The sequence below is a fragment of the Bemisia tabaci genome, chromosome 7 (genome assembly GCF_918797505.1).
Source record: "Bemisia tabaci chromosome 7, PGI_BMITA_v3".
Lineage (NCBI taxonomy): Eukaryota > Metazoa > Arthropoda > Insecta > Hemiptera > Aleyrodidae > Bemisia > Bemisia tabaci.
In genome coordinates, this window is record NC_092799.1 from 14,008,034 (window position 1) to 14,022,982 (window position 14,949).

At 38.2% G+C, this 14,949-nt stretch overlaps 1 protein-coding gene across 1 annotated transcript in view; it reads right to left on the reverse strand.

Annotated features, from left to right (window-relative positions):
* The window catches only part of LOC109031926 (protein qui-1), a 35,041-nt gene that overhangs the window by 9,059 nt on the left and 11,033 nt on the right, over window positions 1-14,949 (reverse strand). Inside the window, exons 8-20 of the mRNA XM_072302212.1 lie at window positions 14,247-14,438; window positions 13,476-13,589; window positions 12,747-12,980; window positions 11,821-11,943; window positions 10,675-10,806; window positions 9,792-9,915; window positions 8,146-8,336; window positions 6,068-6,270; window positions 4,914-5,091; window positions 4,245-4,403; window positions 3,266-3,456; window positions 2,512-2,705; window positions 353-521 (exon numbers count right to left, since the gene is read on the reverse strand). Coding sequence (XP_072158313.1) covers window positions 353-521; window positions 2,512-2,705; window positions 3,266-3,456; window positions 4,245-4,403; window positions 4,914-5,091; window positions 6,068-6,270; window positions 8,146-8,336; window positions 9,792-9,915; window positions 10,675-10,806; window positions 11,821-11,943; window positions 12,747-12,980; window positions 13,476-13,589; window positions 14,247-14,438 — 2,204 coding nt within the window. The remainder of the gene's footprint in view (window positions 1-352; window positions 522-2,511; window positions 2,706-3,265; window positions 3,457-4,244; window positions 4,404-4,913; window positions 5,092-6,067; window positions 6,271-8,145; window positions 8,337-9,791; window positions 9,916-10,674; window positions 10,807-11,820; window positions 11,944-12,746; window positions 12,981-13,475; window positions 13,590-14,246; window positions 14,439-14,949) is intronic.

Sequence of the window (14,949 nt, forward strand, 5' to 3'; positions counted from 1 at the left end):
GGGTAACCAATGGCATACATGTTGTTCCTAAAATGAGCCATAATAAAGGGGGTCCTTATTGCAAAATTGAAACCAACTAATGGATGGGGTACAACACAGATCATGAATTAGATGACTTCATTCCACGTTTCCTCTTCAAAGTTTAAATTAGATCGGATTAGAATTAGAATATTTAAATTAGATTAGAATTATCGGGTATTGTCCAACTAGAGACCACTATTTTTGGCTGGGTTTAGAAACGACGCATATAACATCAGTTTTCCCAGGCACTTACGCGGTTTTACCGATCAGTCAGGTGTTGCAGCTTTTAATTGTAAAATGCAGTCCAAAGAAAAGAAACTCTAGAACTTACTTGGGCTAGCTTCCCGCCAATGACCTGCCAAACCTTCAAGGACGTATCTTGTGACCCCGTGATCAAGTGAAGCGAATCCATGGTCAGGACAAAGCAAGTTATTTCTTCCGTGTGACTAACGTTGAACTTCTCGTCATCTCGATGGGACACCAGGGGCCATATTCGTAAACTAGAACACGCATGTTAAACATCGTTAGATTCATTGCACAAGCAAAGTATACCTACTTATCTAAATTCGTCGCTCTTATGAACGTATTTATGCTAAAAGGAACTATGTGCATAGGGATTGCGTGTGATATAGTTCCTTTTAGCATAAATACGTCCTTATGACGTAAAGGCGTCACTCGATCTCCGCATGCGCCCCAGAAAGCATGGATTTATATGTAGAACGCTACCGTGCTAAGGAAGAACGCCGTATGAACCTTCAGACGTTGCCACATTTCCTCCGATAAAATCTAAATTTTCACGAATACTGTTGGATATTTTTCTTCCAATTTTTCAGACAATTTTTTACACACTTTAGTCTAACTTATCTTAAAATTTCAAGGAAAACTATTCACAACTTTCCTGAAAATGCATTTTTTATCCGGAGAAATTTGGCGCCTCTCGAATGTACATACGGTGTTCTTCCTTAGCAGAACGGGGCTCACGTGGAAATTGAGGTATGCCCTTACGTCACACGGTGGATCGAATCTATGGGGGAGGTCGGAACTATAAACGTTATAACCCTTTAACAAACTTGCGCTGGCACGCTGCGCGCAGCAGGAGCCGGCACGCTACACCTAACATGGTACTTAACGCATTGCGCAATGCGTGAAGTATCCCTGTTAGGTTTGTAGGCGCTGGCCGGCCGCCCGCTGCGCCGCACGGTGGATCGAGTCAATAGGAGAGGCCGGACAAAATTTGGAAACTTTTAACGCTTATAACTCCGTTTAGACAAAATTTTGCGGTTCTAAAAGTGGTTCCATTGGTTTCCGCGTGAAATTTTCTTCAAGCACCGCTCCTTGGAGTTTAAAATGCGACGAAATAAACATCAAAATTTGCAGTTTTAGTAAAAAATTGTGTGCTGAGGCGGATCCAACAATTTGGCAACACCGGATTCCCGCCATTTAAACCTATGTTAAATAATCGATTCTTGCCGGAGCACCTGGCCCCTCTGAGAATCGATATATTTCCATAGGTTTAAATGGAGAAAAACAATGTTGCTAACTTGCTGGATCCGCCAATGATTGTGTACGACCTCTCTAATTGACTCGATCCACTGTGCATCGGAGGGGTGACGAATTGTGATAATGCCGTCGTTCGTATCTTTGTTGCTGAATTTTTGTCCTTACTTGGGAACACGTGGCGCGAACCAATGACATGCCGTTAAACAGATGTCTTTCACGGCTGTGTAAAAGGCAGTGCTTTCCAAATTAACATTCCAAAAGTCGTGGTTACTGCATATATTTTTAGGCAACATTTATTTGTGAATTCTAAATTGGATTGCATTATGCAAAAAGGAACCAAGAGCATTCCAATGCTGCTAGGATTGTGCAACTTACATTCTTTGCAACACAATTACTGAAATCATGCAAAAAATTAAATTTACAGAGGTAATTTTCGTCATGAATTTATATTTTATTGAGAGTGAAGATGAATCTTCTTTAGATGATCGGTTTATATTTGCAAGGTAAACGAAGTTGCACAAGCTTAGCGACATTGGAATGATCTTGGTTCCTTTTTGCAAAATGCAATCCAATTCTGCCGTGCTAAGGAAAAACGCCGTATGAACATTCGAGAGTTGCCAAATTTCTTCCGAGATAATGTGTATTTTCAAGGAAAGTTATGGATATTTTCCTTGAAATATTCAGGGACTTTGGGTGAAATTGCAAAAAAAATTATGTAAAAATTAGTAGGAAAATATTCATGAGTTTACAAGGAAATTCGTGTTTTTCCAAAGGAAATTTGGCAACGGCTGAAGGTTCATACGGCGTTTTTCCTTAGCACGGCAGAATTGCTGTATTGAAAAACGCGCATATTTTGGAGCGAACGGTATTGGTACCAGGTCTAGGTAATACAGTTTTTCTCGGAAACCTGTTTTTTTGGAAACATATTTTGGAAAATAATCGGTTTAACTCAGGTTTTGGCCCAGATGAAGTAGGTCTACCGGCACGTACCTGTTGCCTCCGTCCCCTGACACGGCGTACTTCATATTGTTGGTTATGGCCATGTATTGCGTCGGCCCCAGAATAGTGTGCAACAAGTTCCCATTGTCCGCTATCCATACAGCGATCACCCCTTGTTTGTCACCAGAGACCACCCTCCGACTATCTGATAAAACTCCTACGGCCGTCACTATCGATTGATGTCCCTGAAAGTCAAACAAACACATTAAGGTACACACATCAACGTATCAACAAGAATACAAGCGCCAGAAAGCGCTAAAATATACATACTGAAGAAGCGGTGAGTGGGGGTTTGAATTTAAATTGGTTAACATTTTTTGGAATTAGTAGGTTTTACAAAAGAAAAGACCAAAATTAACTAAATGATTAACCCTCTGGTATCCTTGTAAAATTGCATGCATGCTACTCGAAATACATACAAAAATAGATCTTTACAAATGGGGAAAAGATTACATTAACACCACGTCAGTCCGCCTTCAATTATTAGTTTATGCAAGACGACCTCTCACGTCGTCAAATAGTGGTATCATCTTAAAATGGCATGCTAACTCTGGGGATGGGAATCACTCAAATGAAGAGTCATCGGAAAATTGTCAGGGAATTTTCTTGAGAAACTTGGATAATCCCTATGCTCGCTACAACATTTCGGATTGGGGTACTTCATTAAACTACCGATTGTCAATAATAGCATTGATGTATCTTTTTATAGACTTCATTTTGCCCGTGAGAAGACGGCCCTACTTACAGTAAACACGGAGACAACAAGTCCTAAAGTTAAGCCCCAGGCCCGGGCGGTCTTGTCCTCTGATCCGGAGATTGCGAAAAGGCCGTTTGGCGAAATGGCAACGCTGGTTATAGTAGCCGTGTGACCCTCCATTGTAGAATGCAGCTCGTGGGAATTTAGCTGCCACATGTTCACCATATTATCTGTTGCACCTGTATTGAAAGATTAGTTCTGAATAAAAAATACTCTAATAATATAATCTGAACACATTTAGCACTGTTAAATTCCAGAAGTTGCCGATTTTGAATTTATCTCAAGAGGTGCATTTAGCATTAATCTCAATTTGTACATCAATATGCGTATCAATGCAGTAAGGATGTAACTAAGCTTATTCATATTTGAAGTATTGCTAAGTTATTGGTAGGTTTTTATTCTGCCACTAGCACACCAATAATTAATAAAACACGATTTAAATCAGTCTTTAGCAGTCTTCAAAATCGATGGAGTCAGTGTGAGAAAATGCACTGGAAAATAAAACACATTGGATCCAGAGTCCAGACTCTTGAAAACATTGACAACAAAAAATACTCTTGATTCACTCAGATTTAAGCTTAAATCAAAAGGAAATCCGCTCAAATTAAGAGGCTTGGTTCAGGATTTAAGCAAAAATCCGATTGAATCAAGAGTATTTTTTCTTGTCGATGTTTTAAGAGTCTAGACTCTAGATCCAATGTGTTTTTTTCCCAGTGTGACTGCACCACATGCTCCGTAAAAATAAATGCTGGAGTTGTGTCATCGAGGGACTTGGCCAAATTGAAAGGCCAATCCGAGTATTTGGGAAGCATTGTCGACAAAATCAGATGGCAAAAATTTGATTAACTTGAGGAACATCACTCTCTGGAGAAATTTTTTTCATGCACCCTTTCAAGTGGAGAATAAAAAATTATTGTGTCGCATATAGACATTTGTTTCAAAGTTATTACGCATGATATTTCTTTACCTGTGACAGCCGTTAAGCCATCCCTCGAAACTTCTAAGCAGGTGATAGGACCAGTATGCGGTTTCTTCACTTGAGAGGAATGCTTTCCTAAAACAAAATATTCTTCCAAACCAACGCCATCCTCTCGGCGGAAGCTCCAGTAAGTTAATCTATTTCCACCTGCAATGCAAAGAACGAAGCTGGAAAGAAGTATTACTTTTATAAAACATAAAAAGTGGCCACTATAGAATTTTGCCGACAGGCCATCTATTCTTTTGAAGTTTTTTTTATTAACAATGAGTGATTCCGTTATTTTTTTCTTCTTTGGTAGAGGATACTTGGATTGCATTTTGCAAAAAGGAACCAGAGGCCTTGCAATGATGCTAAGACTGTGCAAAATCATCATTTGCAATAAAACTACTGAAATCATGAAAAAATGTGAAATTCATATGGTCATTTTTGCCTAACGTTTAAAGTTTTTAGCGAGTAAAATAGAAACTGTTAATGGATAAGCAGGTTTTCTTCCATGACAGAAGAAGTTGCACATTCTTAGCAACATTGCAAAGCTCCTGGTTCCTTTTTGCAAAATACAATTCACTTGTTTCTCCCTCATCTATTTTAGCGCATGGTTACAAAGTGATTTTGTCTCGTGCTGCGCATTTTTGTCTAATTTTGATAAAAATACTATACCAGCAGTAATGAGGTAGTCGTCTCTGTTTGTAATTTTGACCTGAACAACTTCCATGTTGTGTGGGGTCGTGATTGTCCTCGCCAAACAGCCAGTATGCATATCGTAGACGTAAACTCTTCCATCTATTCCTCCAACCACTGCCCTACGATTGTCTCCAGCTATACACATTGAAAGCACCTATTTCAGAAAATCAGATACAAATTCGTTATCAATAATGATTAAAAATCGTATTGTCCAATACATATGTTACCAATACTGACATTCCTAATATCTAATATAAAAATGACGAAATCGAAAGAACTGTTCGCTAAAAAGTGATTAAATTACAGTAAAATAAATAAATCGTTCCTCGGGAAGCACAAAAATTAATCTATTTAAAATTAAGTATTCCATCATATCGCGATGACTGAACCAATTCAAACCCTCATTTGTGCTTGTCTATTTGAGGAGGAAGGGATTTGAATTCATCATACCGGTAAGATCCGTACTCTGATGAAACTAATGATATGATGTCCCGTATTGAAGATGGGATCAGGTCAAACAGTCAAATAACGATGACCAAAGTGCGGAACCACGTTTCCCTGTTTGCAGCATTGCAAACTCCCTGTCATATCGAAAGTTTGATTATTGCTGTCATTTACAAAAATACAGTTTTTAAACGAGGTATCAGCCATAAAATTTGTATGTATGGAATTTCCCCAAACGACCGAGAAAACTCGATTAAGGAGAGTTGGGTGTGAGTAAAGAAATCAGGCCCGATGTCGATGCCACCACCGATTATACTTGTACCAGTTACATATACCAGTCATATTACCCCCTGTCAAACTTTACTTCTTCTTTGGAAATCGATTCCAAAGAAACGCGTGTAAATTTCAAGCAATGCAATTGGCTTGTATTCTCTTCGACAAATTAAAAGAGAATTGGAAATTTTGAAACAACGAAATAGAGATACGTGGTTTTGCACTTTGGTCATCGATATGACGTATAAAAGTGTCTACAATAAAAGAGGAGAAGTAATCATTTGGAACAATGTAGGCAGATGATATGCTTTTATTAGCAGGGGTTTTGAATGAAATGGATCGTTCATCAGTTCAGATCTTATGTCTCATACGAAAAATTGAAAATAATTACAGGAATGATAGTTTGGTCATACCTTCGGCCTGTGACCCCTGAGTGCGTGGATTAGCGTACCAGTTGCTAGAGTGTGTAAATATAGTTGATTGTCCTCGCAGGCAACAAGTAGAAAAACAGAGTCACTAGACAAGCTGAGTTTACTCACTCCGCTTGGTATATTGATTGTATTGAGCAAAGAGAACTTATCAAGCGCCCAAAGGCACACACAGCCGTCAGCAGATCCTGCAATCCGAACATCACGAATTACACTCAGCAGACAGAGATGTAAGTTTGATAATACATTCGGCAAGACAAAGCCACACAATTTTATTCATCTAACAAAAATTCAGGAAGGTCATAAAATGACCTCGTTAACAGAAAAGTCCGTAACAACTTTAAGAAGGGAGCTATATTTCCATCGCAGAGCTGTTCCTTAGTACTCCAGGGTAGAGTTATTTACCACCTGGATTGCCGAAAATTGGCAATCTTGCTCTGACCGTGTCAGCCGATTCTTCTGTTTTTGATGTTTCAATTTAAATGTTTTCAATATGCCAGTTAGATCATCGCATATAGAGACTGTCATTTCCCTTCAACGATAACGGTATTTAGGTATTACGATGCTGTCCACCTTCGAGGTAAAATTTTAGAGATTTAAGCAAAGACCAATATGCAAGTTTAGACGAGAATTGAAGCATTAATTGAAACATTTGCATAACTTCTCGTAAAAATAATATTTTATGGTGGGAAATGCAAGGCTGATGAAATGTTTTTTCTCGGCGTGTAACATGAAGGCTATTTCCATTTAAATCTTCCGTCACATTCTTACGGCGCAATGATACAACTATTTAAACTCTCCGGAATGCGTGAGGTATCACGCCGCATTTGAAGGTGTTTTCAAAACAGCCAAGTTCCGATAACCGGTTTATCGTTTTGTATAATTCATATTCTTTTGTTATATTCCGCACCGCTCGTTTATTTTTAATCCTCGTAGAAAAACCACCCATTTACAAGCAAAATACAATTCTAGCTGGAGCGCATGTTAGCTATGCCTTCACCACTGCAAAAATGTCAAAGGAAATCGACACGCCCAGCGTGCATGGAGGCTATCTCCATTTAAATCTTCCGTCACATTCTTACGGCGCAATGATACAACTATTTGAACTCTCCGGAATGCGTGAGGTATCACGCCGCATTTGAAGGCGTTTTTAAAACAGCCAAGTTCCGATACCCGGATTATCGTTTTGTATAGTTCATATTCTTTTGTTATATTCCGCACCGCTCGTTTATTTTTAATCCTCGTAGAAAAACCACCCATTTTTAAATACAATTCTAGCTGAAGCGCACTTCAGCTGTGCATTCACCACTGCAAAAATTTCAGAGGAAATCGACAAGCCCAGCGTGCATGAAGGCAGGCCCGCAACAAGGGGGGGGATACTGGGTCCCTGGTACCGGGGCCCGTGTTAACCGTGAAAAACCACTACGAATTCACATGCAACCCTTGTTTCGTAAGAAAAAGTGAAAAATTTACTTTAAAAATTTCGAAAAAGGTGAATAAATTTTCAGAAACACGCTGGGGCACTGTAGAATTCTTCTTAAATTTTCAAAGAAGTATACTTCTTTGAAAATTTCTATCTATTTTCAAGATTTTCAGTACAGAGGGATATTTTTAGTAACTGCGTTTCATTTTCTTCCGTCGTCAGATGCTAAGTCTCCATCCTCCACTTCAATGGCTCATGGCTCAACTCCCTTGCCATAGACAAACGAAGGGGGAGTCCAGGGGGGCCTGGCCCTCTTAGAACTGAAAATAGTATCATATGCCCCCCCCCCCCAAAAAAAAAAGTAAAAATTTTCCAGATGTTTTGAATGCAACAATTCGCAAGTATTTTGTGCTGAAAGTAGAAAAAAAAACATAATTATTCCGAAGAAATTGATGTAAAAATTCTTTATGGAAGTTTCAAAATGCGTCCGAATAGTCGTATAAATTCTGAAATTTCTCGGGGGATGCCCCTTGGACCCCCCCCCCCCTTCGTGCTTGGGGCCCGGACCTTCAAATTGGTACCAGGTCCCGAGATGGGATATGGCGAGCCTGCGTGTAAGAATGGATGGAAAAGCATGTACCTGACACGAGCACATCCCCGAGGAAGTTTGTGGCCTGGAGAGCCGTCACAGGTCCTCGATGGTGGTCGATTTTCATGACGATTTCATTTGTCACCAAAGAGCTAACGATAATTCGGGAATCCTCTCCTCCAGATGCCATCACAGTTGAGTTCATTGCCGATGTCACACATATCACGGGGGCTATGTGCTCTCTGAAACACGAATATATTCCGCACTATATAACAGAATTTCCGAACTTATGTGACGGTAAAATGATTGAAAACATATTGAACCTGATTATTTACCTACTTCCTTCTTATCACTGCTATCACTCTTCTTTCCTCATGAATTTTGCCTTGTTTGGATTTTATTCCATGATTTAGTTACAATGGATTTGTATTTTCGCTTTGCTTCGTTTGCCACTAGTTTTGTAGTTTTTTTTAATATATTTTTTAATTTTCTTTTTGTAAAATGTTTCCACTTGTTGCACTGAAGAAGACCGCAATTTGTTGGCGGTCGAAACGTTTTTTTGTTTCCTGTAAGTTTCGGTTTATTATTTCTAATCTCTACGTAGTTTGAAATACTATTTGCTTAATTTATTTCCGGCTTGCAGCTCGATTATTTTTCAATCATTTTACCATGTTCAATGAAGCTTAGCCAGCCAAATTTGGCATTAAAATGTACTTATGTGACGGTTTGGATATATTTGAAAGTTAGGAAAGGTATGGTTCAGTAAGGTTTTCCATGAGAATATAATGATAAGCTGGGTGATTTCATCCCACTAAGTAGGAATCCACTCTATCAAACACTCTCATGTTGGCAGGAGCACGTGTCGGGCAAAGAAGTAAGTAGAGAAAAGAGGAGTGTGGTGTACGCGCAGTGCATGAAGTATCCACGCAGTCTTGCAGGCGTCAACAGCGCGCGCCTCCTCACCGTGATGTACGCGCAATGTGTGAAGTATCCCTGCAGTCTTGCAGGCGCTATATGTGTCAGGTCCACATGCGTTTCGCGCCGGCCGCACTGTGTTCAGCGCGATCATTCAAACTCGCGCAGCGTTTTTGAACTTGTAATTTTGAGGGATTTTTTATAGGTACACTTCGCATGGACCATTGTCATTTAATGTAATTTAAATCGAACAAATTAGACAAAATCCAACTATTTTTCCTTTCTTTATTTACATAACGACGGCCAAGGTGCAAAACCACGGATCTCCATGAGCGACGTTGCAGAGTTCCTATCATACTTTCTTTATGTTTTCTTAACACCGCTAATCAACTAGATTCCTTCAAAACTGCCTCGATTTTTCTCAATGTCATGAGAATATTCTGCAAAATTTTCAAGCTATAAAGTTGACTTGTTGCTTTTAAAAAAATTCATAATTGAACTGCATTTTGCAATTTGGAGCTGTAAATTCCGGCTCATCTGAAAAAACACTTATGTGCGTAGGGAAACTAATGTCACATACGTTGTTTTTAAACCGGGCCGGAATTTATAGTTCCTTATTGAAAAATGTAGTCCAATTGAGGAGCGGGAATTTTGAAACATTGAAATGGATGCACGTGGTTTCGCACATCGGCCATTAGTGCTTATTAATGAAAATAGACTTAAATTGTGGCATTGAAGGTGCATTGTTGGTAATATGAAATACGATTGTGATCTTAACTTACACCATCTTGAATTTCAGTTCGAATGTCTTCAGATCCCAGACGATCGTTGAAAGGTCGGCGGAGCCAGTTAAAAGGTACTGAGATGATTTGACTATCGAAATGCACAGAACAGGTCCAGTGTGTCCTACAATAAATAAATGTATAAATTAATAACATTTGGAAAAAATAGGATTTTACTTGTACATCGGAAAACCTCATCCCAATGATTATGCCAAATAGTCAAGATTGCAAAGTAATCAGAAAGATGCATTCAATTGAATTCAAACAGAGTAAATGGCAGATATATATTTGGCCGCCCTTTAATTTATATTTTGCACAGCCTGTAGGTTTTTAAAAATTGGCAAAATAATAAAATGCATAAAATACGATAGATTGAATTAGATTAGATAAAACCCCCAAAAAATGAGATAAAAATTCCCGCCCTCATATATCTCTGTCAGCGAAAGAAAGCTTTAGCGTTTTTAATTCGTCAGACTAAGAGTTGTCGTAGCTGTTCTAAGTGTATTAAAATAGTATCGATGTTGTAAGAAAATTTTTCACGGAAATAAGTCCACACGCATGTATTAACTAGTCTTTCCGTGATGTGGATAAATTTAGCTTACCCTACACACTGCACTCAAAGAGATGTCAGTGACGAGCCTTAATTTGCGACATATCGATTAATCCGCTCTTTAAACGTATGAAAGAGGATCGATAAACAGGGATCGAACACTTCGATACACTTCGAACCTTGATAATCAATTCTTTACCATAACTACAAATGGGAAGATATCGATTTATCGATCATTCACGCCTCACCACGGGATGAAAGTTATCAGCAAAAAAACTATTTAACGTTGAAATGATGACCGGATGAAGAGTAAAATTAGTACAAATTAATTACCTCTAAATGTATGCACTAGAGAATTTGACATTACGTGCCACAACTGGGGATCCCCATTTTGTGGAACTACGACGATATGTTGAGCAGTCGGAGTTGGTTCGATTAAAAGCACCTTGGCATTACATGTAACATCTGCAATAGAAAATTAGCTACGGGTTACGATAAAATATGACTTAAGCGAGGATTTAAACTTTGTTCGCGCATCCATTTCACCCTAACATTCATTTTCAAATGAATGTTGAAATCAATGCTGCTGGTATCGCATGTGACGAAAACCAAACACATTTCATTTAAACGCCTGAATGCAACTATTCTCTTCACGGATGTCCATGTTGCATAAGCGCGGAAGTTAAGGCGTTTTGACATTCCTGGCAGTCGCCGCTTGACTCACGTGAGACGTGGCGCAGTGACAGACGGCACTGTAAGAATTCAAAAGGACAGAGAGCCTTCAAATCTTTGTTTATACTATCAATGCATCTGTTGAGCATGGAAAGTTACAGACAGGTATAGGATGTGAGGATTTTTTGTCCTTCACTTTATCAAAACTGAAGCTTAAAGCAGCGATGTGCATAGCATGATTTGGACGTATTCATGCTAAATGGAACCACGTGCAAGTGGAAAGATGGGATGTGGTCGTTATTTGAGGGCTATAAGAATGAATGGGGATTTTAAAGCGCCAGTGACGTCAGCGGCAACGAGACATCTCCATATCTCGCTCGGCTTTAACCCATGAGCCCTGTCCACAACGTTCTTGTCACATGTCCACGGCTCACGAGTTAGCGCTAAGTTCCTCTTGATTTAATTGAAAATCCCGCTTTTAAATTTTCTCAAAGGGAACTATATCCACTTTTACATTGTTTCTTATCCAGCTCACTACGAGCACACCTCATATTTCCACTTGCGCATAGTTCCTTTTAGCATATATACGTCCATTTGTAAAGAAATTTATAGGAGCTCTTCGTGAATATTGTGATACTAGTGCCTCAGAAGTTGCCAAAAATTGATGTCTGTCATTTTTAAAGAGCGCCATTTGGCTTTATAACTGTGAGCAGGCGGCATCGATGACTGTTGAGAGTATTGATTTCATTGAGTCGGAAGTTAAATGACTAATGACAGAAGAGCTTATTAATATTCATGTCGACTCACGTTTGATTTGTAGAGGTAAAGGAGGTTGAAGCCACCCTGTGAGCGGAACTAATAAAGGGTCCGTGTATCCATCACACCAAGCCATCGCAGATGTTATCATTTGGCTCATCAATTTACTACTGTCTGAAAATATAAATCGAAAATTAGGATGAAAATATGTTTTTTTAGTCGACTTGCAGTCAATTTGAAATACGAGGCATGGGTACGTATATGAGGACTTATCTGTAACAATAGCGGATGTGAAAAATTACCTTTTCGAAACACATTCAAAAAACTGTTTTGGTATCGAGAAAATGAGGAAATACTTGAGATGTGATCTTCGAGATCTGTACATTATTCCAGAGCTAAACATATTAAATTTTTGTGTGAACAAAACAGTTTTTTAAGCGTGTTCCGAAAAGGCTATTTTTCACATCCACTATTGTTACAGATAAGTCCTCATATGTGAGGGGAAAATAACGATGCTTGTGCAGTGAAAATAAGAAATTTCAATACGTGACAATTCTTCAGAACGAACATACCTTCGTCTTGTTCAAACCGTCAATGTTTTTTATTTGTTTCCTCTCTTCTCTTTTCCATGAAGGTAAATTATATTATGCTGCGATTGATTTCAGTTAAGTGACCAGAATGACGATTCATTCTTAGCTCTATTATGTAAGCTGAATAGCACTTACTATTTCAAGAAACAATTAATTTCTCTAAAGAGTGATAATATCTGGATTATTGTATCCCAAGGATCCGATTTTAAAAATCAGTAACGTTTTAAAGCTACCAAAGGTTTGATAAAATAGTAAAACAACTGGATGAATTTTCTATTTCGCTCTCTTTAACGGAAGTTTCTAGATTTGTTTACTTTGATAGCTGCTACGTCAAATTCTACAAGTTTGATGAAACGGTACCAATTTAATCGAAATGCCTACACTAACCTGAAACTGGCCGGAGCCAACAGATGATTTGAGCTCCTAACTGAAGAGTGTCTCTGGTTAAAACATCACTTGATTTCCGAATTGTGTAATAAATTAGCTCTAAATCCCTGTCCAGAAGGTAACACCGGGCGTGCTCTATGATTGATCGTAAATAACTGATTGAAATCGTTCGAACAGAAGCTAAGAGGAAGTCGAAATTACAAAAAGTTAATTGTTTCAGACGCCTCGTATCTCCTGTGAAAAAAAAAACAGACGAAAAATAAGGTCTTTTGTTGCGAGGATGAACTTTTACAAATTCTTTCATAGGGAGGAGTGGACATTTGCATTTCTCATATAAATATATTTTTTTTTTAAAATTGATTTTAATCTATGGAAATGCGGGAAATTACTCAACAATGATTGCATTGTGTTTTCTTTTTTAAATCCCCATCAACGCAATGTTACTTGTAATCACTAAATTCTAAAAAAAAAAAAAATAAAAAAAAAAAAAAAAACAAACAAACGAACAAACAAATAAAAAGATAATAAGCTATGCCCTCTTTCTATCACATTTTTTGCTGAGCGGTAAAACCGCCTTTTCATACATATGATAGTTTCTAAGGGGGGGATTTTATTTTAAATAAAAAAATTGATGAAGCTAAATTCATCGTCTTAGTATTTCACCAAATAAATTTACGAAATTTAAAATCTGGGAAATTTCAAACTGCGTCGTAGATACTTAAGGCTCACCAGCTTTGAGAAGATGGATCCAAGATTCTTCAACATGCCTTAAACTATAAGCCACATCGATATACTGCAGAGCTGATTGAAACGGGGTCGGTTTTCCTTCATCCGGTGCTGCAGCTGTACAGACAAAAGATATGGTCTTTATGAGCTTGTAATGAAATTAAAAAAATATCTTAACTTTACTTCAGCACAAATAATGCATGTTAGGCTTTTATGGAAACGCTCTTGGCTTTACACAGATATAGATATACCATATACCACAGGTATACGATGGTAAACAATTCAATATACGAGATCTCCTAAAAAAAGGGGACCTACTCCACAAGTACACAAAACATGTTAAGTTTGCTAGAGAATACATGAACATGAATAGAATACACGAGAATATATGAACATGATAAAACAACCGCCAAAAATGACGAATTTATTCGGTAACGTGACATTTTAGGTAGGTTTTAGGTAGTTCTTGGGAAAAGCTATTAAAATTCTAAGTTTATTTGTCCAAGTCACGAAATTTCCAGACGACAACACAAGTTTGGCAAAAGAAAAAAAAATGCAACTCTTGGGAAACCATACGCAGTTTGCAAAGGGATTTCAATTCTCAAGAGTTGATTCTCTGGCCTAACTCGAAAAAGATATCTTTGCTAAAAATGATACCGCCGTGAACTAACGAAAAGCTACCTTTTTTGTGGCCAGACCAGCAGGGTTTAAAATAACATTTGCAGAGAAAAATATGGGATGAAGGAGAACGAGTCGTCAAAAAATGCTACTTACTCTCTTCTTTAACTTGTAATGTGCACTCCTGTTTGTTAAATTCACTAAAAAATAGATTCGCTATTTCTCCGTGTAGAGCTCGCTGCAGATCTTGAGAGGTTAGATATCGCTTCCGTGCCACCTTGCTAATTAGTTTATGCTGCCAGCAAAATAGGATACGACCGCTCATGAATTTTTCCATCGTCAAAGAAACTGCAGGTAGAAATGGAAGTCATTGTGAGCGTGTAATGAATAAATTAAACAACATGTAGTAGTTAATAAACATGTATGTAACATGCTCAATGTATGTGTTAATTAAGAAAATCGATTATATTATCAATATTTTTTCGCGTAAAATTGAAAATCCTTATGCAATGCTTCTTTTGTTTATGTTTTCTGGTCATTAATTGACTGAACTTATATCCAAGAGCTTTTCAGAGCTTTCGTTAAACATGCTGATTTTTCGTAAAAAGTGCTGATGGATAATTTCGCAGCTTCCGAAAAGTAAATCTAGCGGAGCTTGTAAAAATAGGGTCGAGCGTGTGGAAAAATCGATGTGGAAAGCAAAAAAAAGCACCTGGGAGGATTAAATTGAAATTCGCAAGCGCATGATGTACTTCTTCAAACACGAGAGAGAATATTTCCGCGAATAATGAAATGATGTCTGCAGGAGCGAGTTATTCAATCGTCCATGTCAATTCGCTGAAGTCTCGATATATGCATT